This window comes from Mus caroli, chromosome 15 (genome assembly GCF_900094665.2).
Source record: "Mus caroli chromosome 15, CAROLI_EIJ_v1.1, whole genome shotgun sequence".
In the NCBI taxonomy this organism is placed as follows: Eukaryota; Metazoa; Chordata; class Mammalia; order Rodentia; family Muridae; genus Mus; species Mus caroli.
This window is the reverse complement of record NC_034584.1, coordinates 58,663,250-58,687,604: the sequence shown is the minus strand read 5'-3', so window position 1 is coordinate 58,687,604 and position 24,355 is coordinate 58,663,250. Positions and strand designations below refer to the sequence as shown.

The 24,355-nt window shown below is 39.2% G+C and overlaps 1 protein-coding gene across 3 annotated transcripts in view; it reads left to right on the top strand.

The window, feature by feature from the left end:
- Nucleotides 1-24,355, top strand: part of Adcy8 (adenylate cyclase 8) — a 219,163-nt gene that overhangs the window by 121,357 nt on the left and 73,451 nt on the right. For all 3 annotated transcript variants that reach the window (XM_021183269.2, XM_021183268.2, XM_021183267.2), the window contains exons 6-7: nucleotides 9,449-9,607; nucleotides 12,914-13,184. In XM_021183269.2, the coding sequence (XP_021038928.1) occupies nucleotides 9,449-9,607; nucleotides 12,914-13,184 (430 nt within the window). The remainder of the gene's footprint in view (nucleotides 1-9,448; nucleotides 9,608-12,913; nucleotides 13,185-24,355) is intronic.

Below are 24,355 nucleotides of genomic sequence, written 5' to 3'. Positions count from 1 at the left end.
TCTCTCTCTCTCTCTCTCTCTCTCTCTCTCTCTCTCTCTCTCTCTCTCTCTCTGTCATACACATAAGAGTGAGTTTTTCTCTCTGTGTGTATCTTTCTCCATCCTTCTAAAGTCCCTTCCTCATCCTCTTTGAAAACATCACTAAATATAGCTACATTGTAGCTTTTCTCGTTGTTTTGATGAAACACCTGACAGAATGCTCGTGGGGGGAAGAAGGGTTTATTTGGTAGTCCATCCCACCTGGAAGAGCCCAGTTCTGGGAGCATGGGCTGCTCGCTCCATCTGGGCAGATCCGGAAGCAGAGAGAGATGAATTCTGGTACTTACCTAGCTTTTATCATGTTATTCAGCTTGGAGTCCCAGCACATGGGATGATGCCAACCACATTCAGGACATAGTCAGTTAATCTTCACTGAAAATGCCCAAGAGTGAGTCTCACTAATACCCTGGGCTAAGGGGTTACTTAATTTAATCAAATTAATTATTGACATTATCCATCTAAATAGCCATCATAAACCTGCTGTCCTTTTAAATGCAGGCATTCAAGTGCTGTTCAGCACCTATCTAGTATTTATTGTCAACAACGCAAACGTTGAGGGACTGTTCATCTGAAGGACCTGCACACCTTACTTCAGTTAACAGAGAAGCTATATGAGAAACTATTCTTTTCTCCAATTTCCAGGTGAAACTGGAGCTCTGATAGGCTAAAACCAAGCACGTGACCACCCCAGACAAATGACACACACCTTGCCAGTGACAAACCAAGAGCATGAGAACAAAGGCAGTAAAGTTGTTAGAATAATTCTGTTATTCCTACAGAATAGAGAAACAGGAACCCACTAGACATCATAATTACATTAGTGGTGCATGGCACAGCAGAGCTCTATGACTCTGAAGAAGTATACGTGGAGTAACAGATAGAAATACATCTAGGACAAATGGTTTTCTTTTACCGAGACTATAGGTCTCTGAACCGACAGAAGCAAGCAGAGCACAGGGCTGCAAGCAGACAGGGCCTGTGATGTCCACCTCAAGCTTCAAGTAGATTGCAGCTTACCACACAGAGGTGAATGACTAAGCCACCACGCCTTGACAGTTACACAGTGATAGGTTGGGCTAGCTCCTGCTCATTTACAGAAACAAGTTCTTAAACTTGCAGAAATGTTATGTGCCAGTGGACATCAAGTTGGAAGCTTCAAATCAGATAGGAGAAGAACATTTACAACACAGTAGTCTGTTCCCTAGAATTGATTGTGAGACATTTTTCAGCACGACACTGACTCTGAACTTCAAATTCATTGTTCTAATGGAATGTGACAGAGGCTGCATCAGGCATCACAGACAGACCCAATCACATGTCAAGAAAGTCTTATCACAATTGGAGTCTGTACAGAAACCAGCACAGGCTATAGTGCGTGTGTGTATGTGTGTGTGTGTGTGTATGTGTGTGTGTATATGTGTGTGTGTATGTGTGTGTGTGCGTCTGTGTGTGTGTGTCTATGTGTGTGCGTCTGTGTGTCTGTATGTGTGTCTGTGTGTCTGTATGTGTGTGTGTGTGCGCGTACACATGTGTGTCACCAGGTTAGTGAACACATGTGTATCACCAGGTTAATGAACACATGTGAAATAGAATAAAGAATGCATTCATGTGTCTTTGATCCATGCTAATTCTGTGTCTGAATCAGAATTGATGAGTATCTAAGGCATTTTAAAAACCAACAAAAAAGTCAAGCTGGGGCTTTAAACCATACCACTTTACCAGTTTAGATATGCAGTACTGGCAGGTCCTTCACATTTTTATTAAATAGGCAACTATCTTTGTGGGGTACCTCCTTAGTCTTATGATATGTGGAACACACTTGGACATGAAGTGTCTAATGGAAGACTTTGATTATGGCTCCTGCTCCACTCTCCCTAATTTTTTAAAGCTACACCTCTCATATGGAAAAGGAAGAAGAATTTACTTTCTATTTTGTCCAAGATTTACTACAGTCATCTTCTTTGCTATAAAACATATTAAGAAATTTGTAAGGTGAATAACAATTGAAGCCATCTATTATAAAATATAGTGCATAATATGATTTTCAAAATGGGTTTTATTATTTAATTTTAAAAACACACCAGAGCATACTGGATTTTTCATACTCCCTCCTCTTGAGTTGAAGACCAAACCCCCTTATGATTATACCTGAAGATGAGCCTTCTGGAAGCTGGGTAGATTAAAGGAGATTGGTCTTGATGGACAAGGGCCCTTATAAGAATGCATATTAGAAAGTTGTTGGTCCAGTCTCACCACCTTATCAATGCCCAGCAAGGGGCCCATCTTCAAAACAGGAGGCATTCCCCTGCAAAACAGACTCCCCCAACCTGCAGCTCTGACAATAAAACTATTGGAATAAATCTCTTGTTTATGGCTCCTGACTGGGTCATCGTGCTATAGCATCATGAGCTGACTCATACATACATGAAATCATAGAAAAATAATGTGATTTTATCTTGTATTATTACTCAATATATCTTAGAAAGTATAACTCTACAAAACTTTCCAGGTTTACTTATAAGAAATCATGTTCCCAACTCATAAAGTTTTAGAGCTTTAAATAGAGATATTGAGACAGTAGGCTATCCTATATGGCCACTGTGACGCACACACACACATATATGCTGAATGACACCTACTGTGGCAATTACAGGGAGTACAGACATTTTGCAAACGGAAGAATGTTACTATTAAGACACATAAGGAAAGAAATAGTGTTCCCTATCAGTACGTTGTCCTTCCACATACAGCCTTCTCCCACAGCACTGGGTTAATGCCATTTCTGGATAGAAATTAAGTATCCAGAATACTCTATACTTTTGAGATATCTTAACAAGGGAACGCTAACTTAGGCATACAGTCCTCTACCCTGATTAAGCCTCTCACAGTGCTCCTGAGATGAGAGAGTGTTACACATCTTCAAGGACAGGGAGAGAAATGAATGGATCATTGCACTCACTTTGTCCTCCCTCGGCCATCTGGTTTCAAGGAAAAGTTCAGTGTGATACCCTCTCCATTGCCTCTCCTATGCCAGAAGCTGGGATAGGAGAGAGTGAAAGGAAGCAACACAGAGATGAAGTGTGCAGGCTACACTCAGTTCAGGAAGCAGCAGCATCATGAGTGTAAATCCCCATCACTCACGAGACCTGCAGGACTTTGAGTGAGCCTTCAATTCTTTTGGCTCTGGCTTCATTAACTTCAAAAAGAATGCACCATCCAAAAGCAAGACCCATGAATACACAAAATGGCTTGTTTTCTTGGGTTACAGCCAGGGGTTGCAGATATCTTTGACACTTGAAAGAACCAATGGATGATCTCCATGTGTAGTACATGGGTAGCTATAAACATAAAATGAGTAGTAATAGCTGTATCTAATTCTGCCAGAGCCACCATTTTCTCATTGGTAAAATGGAAATTTATAACGCAAGCATCAACTTTTCTGCATCACTGTGGCTGTTAAAGTGAAATCCTAAAAGAGACCCAAATTATGTCTATGCTAGAATAAGACAGAGTGGCTTGCTTCTAAGCCTTTTAAAGAGACAGAAAATGTCCATCTTATAAGGTATGCTGATGTTGAATAGAGACCAAAGAATGGTTCAGGGTTGAAGGCAGTGTCGAACTGGCTCCATGGTTACCATGAGGAGAGCCTCCATGCCTCACTGTGAGTCCTGAAGTACCTCGGCAAACTCAGCAGCTCTACCTAAAGCCATATTTCATAAGCCCCATTTAATCTGAGAGCTTGTCTGTAGAAGAAGCAATGTCTGCGTATTAGTATGCTAGCTCAGAATCCAGCAGTTTGAATACTTTTTTCACGCTTGAAAAGAAAATATACAGGGCAGTAGAAATGGAATTCTATAACCAGACTTGCAGGCATGACATGAAGTTCAACCTTGCACAATATACTTCTTATGACTCCTTTTCATCATTTGTATAGTGCTGATAATGGCACAAAGTCACTGTGAAGATTCAGCAAAGCCCTCAGCAAATGGAGCTCACCTCCATAATGAGCTTCCTTCCAGTCCTTTCTCTCCTCTGGAGATTTAATAGCACTGTTTCTCCCAGGTTCCTGGAGTTTAGTCAGATAATCAGATCTTACCTCGATGTGTAGCTCTGTCCAGTTGACCGTTTACCTAGGTAACTTGATGCTCTTCTCATGCAAGTAAAGAGAATGTAGATATCACTTTAGCAGGAAGGAGTAACTAGAGTCATCAGCTATAACTTTGTATTGATCTGATTATAAATATATAATTAAAAGCTGTTACCATTTAGAGAAATTAGTAGTAGTTAATGCTAAGTGTTCAGCAGGAACTTGGCTCAGCATTTCTTTGCGTGATCTTATGAACTATCTTCACAGTCTCATTCTCCTTTCCCTTACATCTGTGAAAACAAACTCAGAAATTAGTGGCACTCTCCTAAGACCTACAGCTACTACGGGGTAGCTCCCAACTTCAGCTTCAGTGCTGCACCTTCCGTGCCTCGCAGCAGGACTAAGGAAGCACATGTGCTGAAGGAAGGTCAATGTCTATCCCAATCCCAAGGAGCTGATGTTCTTCACCTTATAGAAACAAGGGATGCTTTGTCCAAGTCAGTCTCTTCCTGTAACCATTCATTCAACAGTACAGAGAGCGTGGTTTACAAATCATTGACTACCACGCCATTCTTGTTATGCCACCAGCAACTTCTATAGATTGAGTAATCGTTTTTCCAAACAGAATCATTTGAAGTGCTTCAACTGACAGACAAATTCTAAGGCTTTGTCCTTTTTTTCCCCACACAATTGTACCATTTCCTCTTAATAGTTCTGTCACAAGAAATGCCCTAAGAAATCCACTTATTGATTGTTGAGTTATTTGTCCACAGAGATGTCAAAGAATAATGATAGCTATTATTATTTAGAGGTTTTTTTTTTTTTTACTTAAAATAAGTATTAAATGGAAACCTATCGTGAAGAGTCAGTCTGTCATGCTCTATCATAAAGAAGAAGGTTTGGAGGCCAACACCCTCTCCCAACTAGCCAGGCCTAAGGCACCTCAGCAGTTTCTTTGGACTCTTAGATTCCTCTAGGGACAGCCTTAGAGCAAGAAGGCCAGAGAGCTCTGTCCATAACCCAATAAGGACTTTGAAGCACAGGTGATTTTTATATACTAAGTGCTATACTAACAAAACATGAAAAGCTCCTGCCTTCAGGAGCCTCAAGTTGATGGAGAAGAGAGAGGGTATGGGATGTTGATGATACAGGACAGCTGTGATCATTGCCTTTTCATTATGGCTGACTGAGTACAGAACAACTTATCTGAGGCTCCTCTGTGGAAAAGCTAAGCAAGTGTTGCCCATAACTTCCTTGTGAGCTCTGACAAGATGCACAGAACTCCATAAAGAGCTGGTCTTAAAACACTGTATTGATGGTTCTTTGTAAAGAGGATCCGTGCTGTGCATTATTCATTACTTTTACACAGTTTTATTCTTAGCTTTTACTTAAATCAAATCCCAAACATAACAAAATAGAGGCAATGAGCTGAGGAAATATTAAGTGTCCTTATGACTTTCATCTTGTAGAAGAAAATGAAAAATCTCTCTTTCATTAAGACACTCCAGTGCCTTCCTGCATAGTGTTAATTACCTAATGACATTAGCACAGCGTGCTGTATAATACTCCCTCATATTCATTAGCAAATCACTTGAACATCTGTCATCCCTTTTGAGGCTCACAGCAATGCAGGCATGCCTCATTTTACAATCACTGAACAAACCTCTAGGTCAGCCTAGGCTACCTGCCCAGGGGGTCACACCAGGCATTGTACTTTTTTACAAAAAGTCTCTGGGGTACCAGTTTAGTGCTGGAATCTACAAGAAAACCCAGGTACGTTCTTAAGATGCTGGGCCTTCGTCTGCAATCAGAAACCTAGTATTTCAGACACATATTATTTCTCTCATGTTCTTTCTCTCTCTCTCTCTCTCTTTCCCACTTAATTTTAAAAATTATGTTATTATTCACATCTTAGAGTTTCAGGTTAAAGGAGTAAAACGCACTCAAATAAGTCCCCAAGGGAATGCAGCCAGTGATCCGAAGAGTAAGACACAAACTCAATAGACTGCTGTTAGAGTACACAATGCTAACCCTTAAGCCGTAGTAACAATCAGGTAATGAGAAAGATGTAAGTTTAGACAGATGTTTTTATCAATTTGGATAATATAATTTGTACTGAAATCATTATGGTTTAAAGTACATTGGTTAAATGGTCATGTGGTGTTTACACTTGTTGAGATCTTACTCCAAGACAAAGAGGCAGAACCTGCTGTCTCCATCCTAAGCATGTGTATCACAAATGTCTTGGCATCCCTTGTCCAGAAGCAGGCTGGGTCCCTGACCCTGTGGTAAAGCAGAAGGAGAACAAACAACAGCTGAGGGTAGTCAAAAAAAACATTGCAGGACTTAAAAACAGGACTGCTTAAAGGGTATATCTGCTGTGGGAACAAGATCTGGGAAGCTCAGATGGAGGACGAATTCTGAATTCTGCTTTGCTCAGAAATCCTCAGTAGGGAACTTTACCTTGACTCTTTCAACAGGGTCTTTAAACCCCGAGTCGCTTTTGCTGGATGTTATAAACACCTAATTTGATGATATTTTGCTACCTACCTGCCATTCACTTTTTTTTTTAACTTGAAAGTCTTTCCTGAAGGGAACTCTCTCTTCTCTGCCCAGCAGTCTCAGCCCACTCCATATGACTGCCATAAAGGGAATTCTCAGGGTGTCCTGATCTAAAAGGCTAACTGCTGTTTCTTCTTTTTCTTGTGCTTGCTACATGTTTAATAAACACACTTTTTTTTTTAAAGTCAAAAGTATAGCTATGGTAGATTTTTCTCCAGAAAGAGCAATGAAAAATGTCTCCCAACAACTCTGTGATTTGAATAGGTGATATTTTTTTTTCATTCACATTTCATATCCACTATGGGATGGGGTAAAATGGGAAGGAGCCATTCATTGTCCAGATCCAAGGATTGCAGTTAAGAAACTCGATTTCATTATAAACATCCTGTACTGGCCCCTGCTTCTTCTTATTATCTAATTACCCCTGTTATTTTCCTGAGCCTTGGGTATAGGAGTTGTGTTGTAGACGTGTCCATTTAAATGAAGAGTGGTAATACATGCTTGCTTGCTGAGAGAGATAAAAGTGGCCTCACCACAGACAAGTCCCTCTGATAGACTAGCCATCTCCACAAATCCAGCTCTAAATACATATGAGCAACACTGAATGAATAATACTTTGAAACATGTTTGTAATTCAAAACATTTTGTTCTCCCAGTTTTGAGTGAGAGCAGTGAGTTTGAATATAATTTTTTTAAAGTTTTTATACAGATATCCCTCAGGCTTGAATAAAGCTGCATCTCAAGAAGCCCAGAAAATATAATAAATTGAGAATGTTTTCAAACACCTCATCTGCCAGACACCATAGTTATGCAACAGTTTTCCACCGTTGAGGAATACCTGTTTGTTGTGGTGATCACATGGTTGAGTGGGAGCTGCTTCTTGCTGACTGTTGTTGCTGACAGCATTGAAGGGACTGTTGTACACATCCCTGACCCAGAATTTAAAGTTGAAATTCAGAACTCAAAGTGGGGTTTCTAATGAAGAATGAACAAAAAGAAATGTGTGTTGTCATAAAGTCAAGAAAGCTGTTGAGCCAAGCCATCATCATTTGGACCCCACATAATCTGTAACACTGTGAACCCAAAGTCAGGTTCCAGGCTTAATTATTTTATACCAGGATTTCAAGGTTATTGGAGCTAGATCTGTATCTTGCCATGGCAGACAGATCACATAAGACCTATGCCTTTGGCTGTCAAGGTGTGTGTGTGTGTGTGTGTGTGTGTGTGTGTGTGTGTGTGTTATAATAAAGTGATATGTAAGTCTGCCTGGTAAATTTTCTTCTTCCAGCAGTTATTCTTACAATCTCCTTAGAAGAAAATACTTTTTCTATCTTAGTAAATGGACTCACACTTCATAGACAAAGCTCTTTATTTTAAACATAATGTCCTAAGATGAGTTACAGACATTTGGTGCAAAGATTTTGGTAAATTATATAGCTTGGGTTGGACAAGATCATTTTAAACGTGGAAACATTTTCCAAACATCCACTTTTAAATGTTTGCCTCAGAGCAATGTATTTGTGTTTAAAATTAGCCTCTCTCTCTCTCTCTCTCTCTCTCTCTCTCTCTCTCTCTCTCTCTCTGTGTGTGTGTGTGTGTGTGTGTGTGTNTGTGTGTGTGTGTGTGTGTGTGTGTGTGTAGCCATATTTGAGAAATGGACTTTCTCAAATATTTCTGAGGGAATATTATTAATGACAGCATATTATAGAAAAATCATTAAGCTTAGAGCATTTGTCTTTTTACCAACAATAAAGGAAGACCCTTCACATTAGTTTAACAACTCTCAGTATCTTTGGAAGAAAACAACCATTATATTTTTGTGCCAATGAAAAGATTCCAAGTTATATATTTTCAAAATATTGTATTCTACGATTTGAGATTCTACAGAAATATCTTTTAACAATAAACTAGAATTGCCCGAGTTGCTCTGAGAATGAAGACGGGATGAACAGTTAGACTGGAGAAAGTCCTGCCCTGGCAGCATCCTCCTCTTTGCTCAGGCTGCTTCTTCAATGTCCATGGAACACAACTCAATATGGAGAATCTTAGTAAAGAGTCTTAGTGAGTCCTTTCAAGGTTAGGACCAAGATTAAGGGCACTGAAGTAAGTCTGTTCAAGGTTAATGCTCAAAAGCATTGTATGGGAACCCAGTATCTTTCCTAGTTCCTATAGATGATCTAGTTAGGTCCTGGGTGGTGAACAGTATATTTTAGAGGTTATTGCTTTAAGGAGTAAGAGGTAAGGGAAAGGTTTCAGTCAGGAAATGATGGAGGGATGAAACTATATTTATATTTGGAAGGAATAGCTGGAAGCTATTTCCCATAGCAGAAATGGGGATCTCAGACTATACATGAGGCTTTGTTGAGTGAAAGCTCTAACAGAAGCCTAACTATATGAGAAGAAAACTATAAAGCTTTTGGTTGGGAATAAAGCATGCACTGATTACGGGGTTAACAAACTACCCCAAGTTTATTCATAGTTGGGTACAAAAACTGCTGGTGTCATTTCATGAGACAATAGCCACAAGATAAGTTTTGAGAGAAGGTTAATAAGAGGATTGAAAAGTATTGTTCAAATCTAAAGATTTTCAGTCAAGAACACAATCCTTCCAGTTATTGGGGAACTAAGAAAGTTTCATGGAGAAAGGACCATTTTAATAGGAGAGAAACCAATGGAGTAGACAGCTCTAATTCTGCCACGTCAGCCCAGCGATGGTCATCATGGCCTAATGAATTTGTCTCTCCATTTACCTGTCAACAGGTTTGTGAGATCCAGAACGAAGCACGATGTCGACATGCGAATTGGAATCCATTCAGGTTCTGTACTATGTGGTGTGTTGGGCCTGAGGAAATGGCAGTTTGATGTCTGGTCTTGGGACGTGGACATAGCAAACAAGCTTGAGTCTGGAGGAATCCCTGGGTAAGCAAAGAAAAGCCCTTTCTCATCTAACTCTTTCATTGTCTGACTTTATGATACTAGGTATTCTGTGCACAGAGGTCAAGGACAGACTCCTCAGAAGCAATTGTCCAGGAGGAGGTCAGATGATAAGGCATCATGCAGTAATAGCCTAAGAACTCTAAGGAAATACCCCAGAGATGACAGAAGCAATAAGGCAACAGGGCTGACAAGGAGTTTATGTCTCTATCCTGCTAAGCATCAGTTCTTTGACTTGGCTACATACTAGAATCACTGCATTATAAAATACTCATGACCAGATCACACACTGGTCCATTAAAAAGTGAAATCTGCCTGGAATCAATCTTAAGTTTTGAAATCAGTCCTAATGGGTAGCTAAGATTAAATCCTATTGGCTGCCAATAGATACATGACCGTAGGCTCTGTTCCCAAAATTCAGTGCTTTCTTTGGGAACTCATCTGCATTCCAACTCTGATTGACAGGACTGGCTGGTACTGAACTCCAGGATGTGGGGGTCCACTGGGAAGCAGCACTAAAGTAGCACACTGACCTCTGGTATTCACCTTCAGAATATCCAATTCTGTGTGTCTGGGGTAGGACCTAAGCACCATGCCTCTCTCACAAGTGTCTTGGTAACAGTGATACAGCTACTCTTGGTACTATACAAAGAGGACTGTTATCAAGTGGAACAACACATATAAAAAATCCTTCTTCTTCCATGCTCAGGAGCCACTAATTATGGCTGTGGTTGTAGTCGTTAATTATGATTCAGTCACAGATCTTAAAGAGATCCTGAAAGAAAAGGTCTTGTCTCCTCCTAACATTGCTGCCATGATAGGGCAGTATGTATTCATTGCCCTGGAGCAAGCCTTGCAATCTTCAGTATGAGAAAAAAATGAAAAATATAGACATACGGGGGGGGGGCAGGATGAAAGAATAAAGAGAGATAAAAGATGGAAGAAGAAAGCAAGACAAGAGGAGAGAAGGAAATGCCTGTTACCCAGGGCTGTGGGAGACTCCAGTCATATGAATAAATTCAGAGACAAACAAACCCTTGGCTGCAAAGACAGTATTTACATGAGGTAATTGCTACAAGATTGTTAGATTGTATTTACTATCATGACTATCATGATCGCATCATAGAAAATGTCAGGTTTACCTGACACGCAACACATGAGAATATTCTCTAAGCACAGATTCAAGTCCTTAGAGGAAAGAAAGTCACTGGACCATCATCTCTGAAAAAAAAGTCTCACTTCAAAGCTCAGGTTAACAGCAAAGACTTTCAAAAGCAAACATCGGAACCTTCTTTCCTATCAAAAGCATCCTGATGTATACTGATCAGGACTTTCATAGAAGACCTGGTATTAAATAAAGGTTAAGATCCCATTCTCTGACTTAACACAGGCAAGTATCAGTACCTCTGAACACAATGTAGCATCCAAATGAAATGCCAAGGGAAGTTTGGTATTAATTATAGTTATTTTTAAAGGGAAATCAGCCATGAGACTTTTAAAAATCTCCCTAGGAAGCTCATTTTGCTTGGGAGAAAAAGGCTGTGTCTTCAAGCGTCTAAATCTTAACTTGATCTTAGAAGGGAGCGCAGGGGTCCTGCTTTGCTGGAGATGCATTTCTTTGCATTTGGGCAAGATACCATGGAAACATTTTGGATTTATTTAGCAGGTGTCTCAAGAGAACCCAAGCTGCTCTCGCACATTTGCTTGATTGTCTTGAACTTGAAATCAACATGTTTGGAAGATGTGGAGAATGTGCCCTCAGTGGGCAGAAAGGCCATCGTCTGTAGTTTTTGTTTGTTTCTGCAGTGAACTATTCTCCCCAGAAAGCAGGAATTTGGCAGAATGGGTTAAATGGTCAAAAGGGGCAACAGAGGTTGTACTGGAAAGTACAATGCACTCTTAAGAAGCCTGAAACTTTAAAATGAAAGAACTCTTCATTATTTACTTGAATATATTGCTTTTGGAATCACAAAACGCAAGTAGAGAGTTATGTGTCCACTTTATCCATCCATTTCCTCAGTGGAGCACAGAGTTGGCTTAACAAACTTTTAAGCTAACTCTAGAAGTAGGACACGTTTAGCAAGCATGTGATCATGTGCTAAATTGAGAGAAAATGGCAATTGTTTGAATAGCTGAACGCAGCATGGGGGCCCAGAATGAAGGCGTGTCTGACAATGGGCTTTGAGTCAGTGACAGAGGCCTCATTCAGAAGGCAGACTGTCCCCCTGTGAGCCTGACTTAAGGAGGCATGGAATATACCACAGTGAGATCACCGTGGCATTTTGAAGAATACTTCAAACAATTTAAAGTATGTGTTGTTATTGCTGTAGAGTGTTCTGTGAAGAGTCTCTACTTCTTGACACAAATCAACTCTTGTCTATTCACAATAAGAGTATGAGGTGGGTCTATTACCTTTGCCATGTTGGTGGGTTACAAATAGACTCAGATAGGTTAAGTACTCTAACCCAAAATCTTCTAGCTAGAAAATGGAAGAGTTATAGTTGAAACCCAGCAATCCAGCAACCAAATCACCTTTCATAATTTTGCTATTCTTCACAGACCATAGCACTTCACAGCAAGTACCTGGCTTAGTTAGACGACTATGAGAAGAGAAAATATCTTCCTTCCCGATAAGGAATTCCAGAATGAGACTTCCACATATAGAGCTTGATCCTGATTAAGTCCCATATTATCTCATTTGACCAAAAGAAACTTGGATTGTGAGCTGCCTGTGTGAGCTAGTTTGTGAGTGAGCTCTTACAGTTACCAGTTTGCATCTCCCATATTCTTCTCTGCTCCCTTCACTACATAGTAGAAGGAGAATCACATATTCCAGTAATTTTCTAAAAATGATGCTCCGTGTATCCCTGCGGATTTGCAAAACCAAACCTTGCTCATAAAATGATTCTAAAGAAGTAGGAGAAACAAGGTAAAGTTATACAGCACATAAAATGATAGGGCAAGCTCTGAGAGAGTAAAAGAGCCAGGCTAGAAGATAATTTAGCTATTTCTTGGGATTCATGAATATCCACACCATTTTGGTTTTCTAGTATAGTCAACACCATTGAAAAATATCACTGGTTCATATAGAGTGTTGACATTAGCAGGAAAAGCCAAAAGTAGCTCATCACTGTGCTGTTTTGTGTGTTTGTGTGGATGAAGGACTTCTAGTTTCTTTCCATTTTTTTTTTTAACTTCTGAGGGGAACAGAGTGTGTTGTAGCAGTGTTCTCTGTACAGTCATAGTTGAGCACCATGAAGAAATATAACAACTCCTTCTCTTTCTACACAGGAGAATTCACATTTCTAAAGCCACCCTGGATTGCCTCAATGGTGACTATAATGTGGAAGAGGGTCACGGGAAAGAGAGGAACGAATTCTTAAGGAAGCATAACATAGAGACCTATTTGATTAAGCAGCCTGAGGAGAGTTTGCTCTCCTTGCCTGAAGACATAGTTAAGGAGTCGGTGAGTTGCTCAGACAGGAGAAACAGTGGGGCAACATTCACAGAAGGATCGTGGAGCCCAGAGCTGCCTTTCGACAACATCGTGGGCAAACAGAATGTAAGTCCTCTCTTCCTTCTTCTAGTCAGCAACAAGTGCATGTCTGAGTGCATCTTCAACCAATAGCCTGAGAGGAAACCGATTCATCTTTAACCTTTTCTCTACTGAGCACCATAATTGAAAATGATCAAACAAATGTCCTCAGGACAGAATTAACCTATGTGTACAATTTCAGGAAAGGGCAGAAATATCAAGTTTCTGACACCCTTTTATTGGTTTTGGTGCTAAAAATAAATGCCCTGTGAAGCAGAATTGTAACAATCCATAAATAAATAAATAAATAAATAAATAAATAAATAAATAAATAAATAAATAACTCATATAGGGAACGTTAAATCCAGAGTCACTAAAAATGGTAAGGTATATGAAAATGACCCCTTTAGTCCATAGTCCTGAGTTTTCCTCTGATATCCAAAATCAAGAAGGCCACCTTGATGGGGAAATAGGAAAGCATCACTGAGGTGGCGATAAGGTGTCTCTAGAGTAACATGCAGTTTCAAACCCTCCCATGTGATTCTGTTTTCCATGGCATGGTTCCAACTTCTTATATAAAGGAAATGGCTACCAAATCAGCATACAAGGAACAAATCAATCAGTAATAATCAAAGTTGCCTTTTAAATTATTTATTCAGATATCAGCATCCTATTAATCTCAGTGAGATGCTTTGGCTCTCGGAGGCAATGCAGAGGTGAAGTGTAACAAGGTCTAAATCCCAGGTGGACAGAGCAAGTCCAGCCAGCCCTGAGCTCCCACCCAGAGCTTCAGCAAAGCGTCTGTTCTCAGGAGTGTTCTCCCTTTATCCATCTAGACAGAGCACGTGCAGTTAACATTGTGTTAAATGGTCTAACTCTATCACGGTTCTTAAAAGAAACAAATGGAAAAACCCTATGTCCAGCATTTATGCTTCATACATGTTCCAGAGCAAAACAGAAGTTGAAAGTACTATGGAGCACACAGACAAAATCAACAGTATCTGGATTTTTATGAAGATATTGAAGAGTGTTGTTGTTGTTGTCGTTGTTGTTGTTGCCACCTTGTTTTGTTTTGAGACAGAGTCTCACTCATTCTGTAGCCTTGGCTGGCCCAGAACTTGCTGTGTAGACTAGGCTGACCTAAAGCTCAAAGAGACCTGCCTGTTTCTACCTCTTGAGTGCTGGCATTAAATTGATGCAGCTTCATGTCCCATGGTGGCTTATCTGTTTTGATACCCATAGACATGATTATTTCTCATCAGGTCATAGATAGAAGATGTCTGTCAGTTGAAAGCCATTTAAAGTGGAACAGGTTAAATGTTAAAGTCCTCTGTCTTTTCTCTGCATTTAAAGATGGATGGAGCACTCTGAGGTCAGGTTAACTTCAATTCCTTCCCAGTTCTGTGGGAAGGAGGATTAGACAATGCTTGTATCAGATGCTACCAAGAACAACTGTAGACTGAACCAACCCAGCATGCCTGCAAACGTATGCCCTTAGGCCTTTACTACTCTCTTGTGAGTATTTACATATAAAGTAGTATTATGCCTATGGAAGTCATCAAAAATTCCAATGCCAAAAAAAAAAAAAATTCCAATGCCTACTTTCTATCCCTAATTGGCACGCATACTACAATCTCCTATAAATAAAAAGAGATGGTATATATACTTTTTGGAGTACATGCATGGTCAAGTGAAAGGGTCCCTTCTGTTTCCTCTGCCTATTATGAGCTGGAGCCCAGATGCTGGTTTTTATAGAAGATTATCTGCATCCTTACCTTGACATGCCTCGGTAATTTTATGTTAAATCCCTTTTCTAGCTGTTTTGTTTTTATCTTTCCTTTTGGAAAACTTCATTCAAACTGGTTGTGGGGAATTGGAATAATTCTGTATTGTTCTAATTTGAGTTGCACCTGCCCTTGCTGCTAAGAACCGAGAACCAACAAGGGAGAAATACAGATGCATAATTTCATTTCATGGTTGATTGAGCTGGTAAAATTTTTATGAAAAATTGAAACACATTTTTTTGCTAATTCCCTAAAGATGTTTGCTGATGACATCAAATGGTTATTAGATAAGGTATCAAAATAGTCCATATATTTGTATTGTATATTTTGCACAATGCCTGAGTTTTGAACAAATGTAACTTAGCTGTTCCATCTTCTAAATGAAAAATTTCAATTTATGTGTATGTCTTCATACTAAAGAGCCAGGAAATACGTGCTGATCTCTGTGAATAAACATGTGTCACTAATGACATTTTGGAAATGACTGAGCCGATTAAAATGATCACAACCATTCAGAGTTTATGCTTATGCTTAACTCTAGAAATCAGTGAGCCATAAGCTCAATTCAGAGACTTAATGTGTCCCTGGAACAGATCAAGACTGGTCTGGCTGAGCACACACTGTGCCAAAATACCCAATCAATTGCACAGAAGCTCAGACAATCTAGTGTTTTCATAATATAGATAAACCATACTTATGCTTTGTTGGGAATTTTCCAGCCAAATTGCCCAGATGTTTTGGCTTCTATTGATTTACGATGTGTGCTGAGGAATAGTTTTAATGACATTATATAGCTGTGCCATATTCCGTGTTGTGTAGACAGCAGATGTTCACATAGCTAAATCTGCACATATCCATTTAATAATATTATCTGAAAATCTATTGTAATGCCAACTACAGAAAGAAAAAGAGAAAGAAATAATTAAAGAAAAAAAAATACTTTCAAGGTAAATCAGCCAGTGCCTTGTATGTTTCAAAAAGCTAGGAATTACATCTGTTTTTCTTACCATTCTTTGGTCCAAATTAAGATGATATCTAATAAATCATATGGCCTGATTAGTTTGCTCAGTGGATGAATACAGTAGTAACCATAGTATAGGAAGCAAAACTGGGAAATAGGAAGAGCAGACCTTGAGGAATACTATGAAGAAAGCAAACAATAAGAATTCCTTTAAGGAGGCAGCTAAATTCCAAAGCAGTCAGGAGTCATGTGGAGGGCATGATATGGAAACTCAGCAAGTTCAGCATTTTCAAAGTCAGGAAAAATCAATAATAACATGGAAATTCAAAACCGTCCATTGGAACTAGACTGAAGAACATCACTGGCAAGATACAGAGTTGGTGAGATGGTGATGTCATAAGCCTGATGGTCTTAGTTGACTAGCAATGAGTTGAGGCTTCTCAGAACTCCAGTTCTAGTTCTCCCCTCCCCCCTTGTTATTTTAGCCATCTACTATTGGCTTACAGGAACAAGTGAAATCTCTAAACTTGATCCCTGACTCTCTGGTGAGTTTCCCAGTCCCTCTGTGCATCATTTTGATGTCAGACATCTTTCCTGTCCTTATATGTCCACATGACTTAAAATTGATTACATGAGTCTGGCTGGGTGCAGACAAACAGGTTAGTCTTAAGCATACCAAAGACCAATGCTCTGCTACCCTGAATCCAGACATGTAAGTGTTTTTCCCAGGGTTCCGATATCTGTCCTGGCCCTGGCTCAGTCACCACTAGATTTTCCCACACCCTGGCTTTCTAAGTGTTGGAAAGTAAGAAAACTAAAAGACAAGGGGACTGCCAGAATTTAAAATTACAAACATAGAAGTTGGCGAACTAAAATAGACATTCTGAGTATTTGTTATGACACAAATATGAAGACAAGGTTATGGGTATCTCAGAAGGAAAACAAACACAAAACAAAACAAAACAAAACAAAACAAACAAAGCTGAGTATTCAATAATGTTTTGGTTTTATATTAAATATTATATTTTGCTCTTCTGGTACAGCCTCTAAATTTGTAACTAGGTTTGAGCTTCTGTGATCATCAGGAATTAACAGGTCAATAATCTAGATGTGGGTAGTCAAATTATGAAAACATAGGAATGGCCTTGGTCTTCCATGATCATGGATTTCAAGAAAGTGGGAGATGAAGAAACTTACCAAAACATGTGAATGGTATTGAAGAAGTAAAGATATATGACTAGGGAATAAACACAATCTCTTCAGGAAGAATTCTCAAAAATACCTTCTTGAAGATTCCATCCAAGCGTTAAAAGAACCCTCAGCACAAATTGCCAGGATAAGTGTATTTTGCAGAAGAAACAGCACAAGATCTCTGAGGAAAGGAACACTGTAGTATGCTACAGAAGGCCTTTCAAGGCTAGAGCATAGCAAGCTGAGGAGAAAAAACAAAAAAAAAAACTTCAGGAGCAAAAACATCAGGTGGAAGCTTAGTTTCTCAAGCTTCTGCAGTCTGTATTTCATTCCCAGGGGAGTGATATGAAGGTTTAAGTGATACAGTAGTGTAATCTGACTTAGACTTTTAAGAAACATCTTGGACTGCCTCCTAGGTAATGGATCATGGGTTGAAGTGGCCTTAGCAGAAAAAAAAAAAGGAACTTAAACTCGGGATTTGTAAGAAGATGCCAAGGATGAAGCTTTTACATTGCTGATAAATTTTTGTGAAGAATATTAATAATTTTAATTAGATATTTATGGCAAGAAAAATATGTTTTCATAGAAAGACCATTGAGGGAGACAGGGATGGAGAGAGAGAGAGAGAGAGAGAGAGAGAGAGAGAGAGAGAGAGAGATGGAAGGATCATGCTATGGAAAAATAGCCTTGATCTCCCAACTTAGTAAGATACTAAGACATTTCAGGTAGCCATACTTTTCATTCACAGTTCTGTGTACTTGTGTACAGTGACAGAATTAAAATGGCTAAACCAAGAATTTTTCTCAGCTCTGACCACCATGGACACATGCTGGGTCCTGCACTGTCTTATAAGTTATGGCTACTTCCGAATACTCCCTTCCAAATCCAAGGAGTATGTGTCTTATTAGTTGATAATCACCATGATATAAAATAAGTATTGTGTTTAAACTGTAATCCTAAAGTGATGAAAAGCATTTGAAGTAAAATCTTTCATAACCAGAGAATGAGATATCATTCTTGTTGCACTCTGTATAACTAAATTTTGATTCCATGAATATAAATATCCAATTATTAGCCCAAGAACCATTGCATTTTGCCTCTTCTTTAACATAATTATTCTCTTCTCATCAAGTAACATCTCTCGGATCTAGTCCTTTCCTTGTTTTTGAACCTAAGTATTAAGCTATAAACTAAGCACCAGGCCCTTTTGCATGCATATATATGCTCACAAGACAAGAACATATGACATTCAAACTCACTTTAGTTGTCACATTGAAGAAGAACAAGTGTCTCTCACTTACTCATTCATTGTCTACTTGTGGAGTGACTGCAATTGGCTAGGTGAGGTGCTGGTGTGTATGCAGAGAAATGGAGAAGGCCACCTGAATGCTCCGGGTTTTTTGGTTAAGGATAAATACTGATGCACCACGAGACTCAGTGTGAACAGTGCTATGGTTATAGGACAGTGTGATAAAGGAGGGAAGACAGATCTGAGGAAATCTGGGAAGACCTTTCCAAGAAGGTGGCGCTCAAGCTTAGATCTACAGGAAAAGGTAAGCCAGAAATGAGAAAGCATGGTAGCAATGAAGAAAAAAAGCAAATCTACTCTCTTAGCCTGGCTTCTCACTGCTTCAAACCAAAGCATGGGATTCTCTTTTCCTACACAGAAATTACCCTCAAAGTGCTTCCACTGGAAACACCCAAAATGTTAGACAGTGGTATTGAAAAATATGGTTTCTCAAGCTCAGCTCTTTCTGTTCATCTTCCATCTTATTATGCAGAAAATTAAAAGCAAATTTTTCTCATTTGTTTTTAACGATGTTACTATTAGATTGGATTTTGGTGTGTTCCCTGGATGAGATATGTCCTGGATTGAGGCTGAGAATATGGAAGACTTTGGGAAATTCCCTGGAGTTAATCTATAATCTTTTAGTAACACAGCTTTTCCTGGTGTTATAACCCCAGATTCCCTTGAGCTTGACTCTGAAGACAGCTGCTGAGTTCAGCCAAGGAGTCATTAGAGGATCTGGCTTTTACTCTGTTCAGAAAGGCGAGCTAATTTGAAGCCTTTCATGGAGTACTTAGTAGATTAAACAGACAAGTCGATCCATTAACTTTGACTAATTACCCTCCCCTTCCCTGAAGCTCTTGGGTAGATGTAAGTGGAACAGATACAGTTAGATATATTAATGTGACATCTACAGAATTACATTAGACCCTTGTTTAAGTTTGCAAATGGACACCATACAGCCTGTGGTTACATTACAGACAATATGGAAGGGAACTTTTTAACAAGGATATCACTTAGATTCCTCTATCACCATGGATTGATTTAGTATTTGCAAGTCACAAACTATGGTCTGACAAACAGAAAGCAAGTGTGCGTAAGTGGGGTTTGCTTGTTTGTTTGCTTGTTCTGGTATGTTTGTTGTACAATAGTGGTGATGGAAACCAGAGCCTGCACCGTTAGGCAAAAGCTCAACCACTGAGATATATATATCATCAGCTCCCACTACGTTTTTTAATTTTGAGACAGACTCACACTAAGTTGGTCCAGTTGGCCTTAAATCCACTCTGTATGCCAGATTTGCCTTGAAGTTGCAGTCTTCTTGCTTTAGTCTTTAAAGAGATGGGTTTTCAGACCTGTACCTCCAGGCCTGGACTGAGTGCAATACTTTAAACATATGGAACTAGGTCTGAAGAACAATAGCAAATACCTGGACTTTTCATGAACTGAATCTCTTAATTTGAGGAGGAAACATGGGATTTATTTTATACTGATCCCATCACCTACCTTTCCAATGCCTAGGGTAATTATGTCCTTGGTAAAATTTCTTTATTAAGCTATGCCCAACTGTCCCCAAACTTAGGTCACAAGGGACAACTTCCATTATTTTGACACAATGAAATTTATATCTATGAAGGTCTTTTTCTTTCCTAAATAAATTGCTCTGATTGCTAACAATCTTTTATCCAGTTCTTAATTGATGTATCCCAATTGCTGTCTCTTACTAATATCACTGCTCTGAAACATTGAAGAAGTCTCATTGCCCTGAGGTAATTCTAGCTATGCAAAGAAACTGGGTATTTTTGTTAGCATCCATGCTTAAATTTTTTCATTAACTATATCCAATTGTTTCCAAATGTAAGACACATGGTAGCTATTCATATACATTATTATTTTGAGTTGATTTAGCATCAATACACAACTTCAGTGGCTTTTCTTGAGAAAGTGCTCAGCTTTTGAAAGTCCACACACACACACACACACACACACACACACACACACTTCTCAAGGATCCCCAGGCCCTATCAGTGAATTCAAGGTGGTGAAGCATTAGATTCATGATAGCTCTTTGAATACCTTAAAGGATCTTTTTAGATTCTGAAGTTCAGTGAGGTTTCCTATATCTCGTGTGCGGTAACTACCAACAAAGAGTCTGTACATAGCTACAAAAACACTCTTTAAGAGATCAGCTCATGAACAAAAACTGAGATAGCAACCTAGAGAAGCTGGATTGAAAAGACAATACTGATTGGAAGTGTGCACCAAGAAGGATACAGTGAGAGAAAGGACGCACAGCCAAAGTCCCAAACACTTTTTCCCTAGAAGCTGGTTTCTTCTTGGGTTTCAAACTCTCTCCAGCTCCAGGGGATCAAGCCTTCATGGGAATCCCCATACCCTACCCACCTCCTCTCTCTCTCTCTCTCTCTCTCTATATATATATATATATATATATATATATATATATATATGTGTGTGTGTGTGTGTGTGTGTGTGTGTGTGTGTGTGTGTATTTCTCTCCTATACACATACATGTGCATTCATGCATACATGTACACATGGCTGCACATGCACACACACAAATAAAGATAAAGAATAAAAGTATAGACAACTATGCTTGATTAGTATATTATATAATTGTATCTGAACAAATCATTTTCACACCAATAATTAAAACACCAGTCATGGGTCATTTATCAGTGACTCAAAAGGTAGTTCTATCCTTGAAGGGGATTAAAGTTTAGGTAACCTTTAAACTTCCCGAAAATTTTGATTAAGAAAACATGTACCTGTATAAACATGTACACACAGGCACATCAACATAAACAATATTTTCTCATAGTATTTGCATTTATGAGAATGTCTAAATACCTTCTCCTTTGGGCAGGGGGTTGAATGATTTGGGTGCTTATATATGTTCTTCATTCAATTCCTAAGTTGAAACTTTCTAGGCCGTGAACTCAAGATCATTTTGTCCATGGAATAGTGGTCACCTCTCCAGTCACACAGCCTGGCATTTTGACTCAATGATTTCAGCACTGGAGTTACTTGGGTTCACACCTTCCTTTGTCCCCATAAGCAAACCATTATGTGTCAATTTCTCTCTCTCCCACTCACAAGTAAATCAGGGGTCCCTTTCCCTCCCTAGGTCTTGTTCTTTATTGCATTTATTCTAACCTGACAAAAAGTCAGGATTGGGGTTTGCATCTCTTGATTGTATTACCATGGACACACTGTTTTAAGGCTGACATTTCAGTTGGCAATGTACTTCCCATTAGATGTCTTCAATTTTTTCATGTGGAAAGAGATGCCCCACAGTGTTTCGAGTAAGCAGCAGAAGACTCGCAGCTGCCTTGTTTCATTAAAAACGGCCCAGATTGTAAAACCACCATGTTTCCACACCTGAGTGACACAATCCTGAATCAAAACAAGCTTCCCAGACAAGAGAGAGTCAGCGCAAGAAAGCATTTGTCCATAATTATGTTTACTGGATAATTGGACCAGGAATTGGGGACTAAGTCTCAGATGCTAGAGGTTTGCTCCTTTAGGTTCACAGTATTCTGTTCTGAGACTTCTATCAAGTCATCTGGAATTGTGGCCATACCTAAAGGCTCAGCCTCACCTGATCACTTGTACATATCCCATCCCAAGAAAATAAAGACCAGTATTGGTATCTCTGTTCCCCAAGCTGTGAGCCAGTAGTAAGAGCCAAACAGCAAGGCTGAGGTACTGAACACCAGATGGAGCACACAAAGAAAGAGAGGGACCCTGTGTTTACATATTCCTGGGGTTAAGTCCCCAAATACAAAAACTATTTTAATAACAGCACCTGCTCATACATGCTAAAGATCAAGAGTGAAGTTGGAAGACCAAAAATAGTACCAAATTACTAAATGTCTCCTGTATGATCATCCAGCACTATGGGTGTCTTGCTGCTTGTGTGCTATTTCTTCATCTCAGAGAGCTTAAAATTTTATGACATACGGTACAAAAGCAAATCAAAGGTTTTCACAGAACTTTTGGTCTTTATTCCATTTACCATGAAGACAGTATTTGGAAACTGAGTCCTCTCCTGGAGTAGGATTTAACAGTTGCCCCTATTGACTGGGCCATGAACTGACATTATTTGCACATGTCTAGACTTTGAAAAACAAGACACAAATGACACTGGAATACTCTGATAGGCTTCTTAGAAATTTCTAGACTGTTCATTCAAAAAAACAGAGGGGACGTTTCAACCTTTGTTATTCTGTTTCCTAGAGTACAAGCTATAAGACTGTTATAAATTACTTCAAAGCTCTTCTGGGGGAAGACACTGAAGATTCCCTCTCATAGCAAGACCTTAGATATCCCTTTGGTTTTATGTGGAGAGGAGATTTATTGCCATAAGTAATAGGAAAAGTAAACTAGATTCTTATCTGAAAAGTGCATAAAACAGATTGTTTGCATGTAATACTTCATTTTCTCTTCACAAAAACATGGAAAGCTGTGCCCTTGGCTATTGAACCTCACTTGTAGGGACTGGTCCAAGTTCCTATAGATTTTATTCCTATAAGAGGTAGGAAATGCTACATTTAGGTTTTGAAGACTTTATGTGGGTATTTTCAGAAATGTCACGCAATTGATGTTTATTTAAAGACCACTCTGTGCCTTCTGGAAGAAAAGCAAATTTCAACTCATGTTCAAAGAAATCTATGCTTCTCATCTCTAGATTTGGGGGAAACACAATTCTGTCTTTCACAAATGTGACAACAGTCTCCATAAACTCTCAAATCCAGAGTGTTGGAGATATCCCAATAAAAAGAGCCTTCTTACAAAGAAAAAAAGACAATAATTAAAGATGGTGAATATGTAAATTGGCATGATTCACTCACCCCACCATGTGTATATAACCCCACTATGTGCACATCTTATATATTACACATGATTATATTTTATCAAAAATATGAGTTTTTGGAAAGGAAAAGCTTCCTCTTAGGAAACTTGGATTTGTATTTTAACAAACAGTATAGGAAATAAATTTAATTTCTGTGTGTACATGGGGCATTCCCATCCAGTCCAAGTATTATTCTTATGTCCTTTAGGACCAAGGATGCTACATTAGAATTATAAAGATGATATCTTTCCCATAGTCCCAGCCCTGTGTGCAGCAGGCAAGTAGAGTGGTGGATGCTCAAGGCCAAGCACAAGCTATCCCAGAAATGATGGGAAGGTGGTCCAAACAGTCAGTAAAAGGAGCCTTTGACCCTCCTACTTCTTAGTGAAGACTCAAGTATGAAACTGAAAAGAAGCCATCTTTGAGAAATGACCAGCCTGCTCAGTGTAAGTGGGAAAAGCCTAGGTTTGCTCAACCCATCATCCTCGGCAAAGCCTTCTAAAGCAGCAGTGAGCAGTGCCTCAGTCACAACTTCTTGTAGCTGGATACCAAAGCTACCACAATCACCTCCTATGGGAGCGAAAAAGAAAAAAATTACAGAGCCCTTTCTCTTTAACCTTTTTAAGCAAGCCAGCTCAAGGGAATTGCTCAAGCTGAAGTTAGTCAAGAAAAGAAAGTTTTCAGGAAAAGAAAGTCTAGAAAAGAAAGGTTCAAGAAAAGACTTAAAGTTATCCCTTTCTGACATCAGGTCTCTGATATTCTAGAGCAGCACTGGGAGGTGTAGTGGGGAAAGCACTCTCTGCGTTCCCCAAATGCAAAGGAAGCCCTCATACTGAGATGCACTGTGAGGATACCTTTAAAGGCTATTGTTCTTGGCTGGAATGTCACCTGTCATGGCTGTATCTTTTATTTCATGATGCTCTGATGATCAAAAGCTAGAAATAAAGCACATGAAATATTTTTCTTTACTTAGATCTGGAATAGAGGATCTTTTTAAATGTAGAGTTATGTAGGGAAGAATGGAAAATAATAATAGGACATTTGATAATAAGACCAGCAACACCTTTCTGGAGATAATCTTCATGTAGGCAACCTTACATC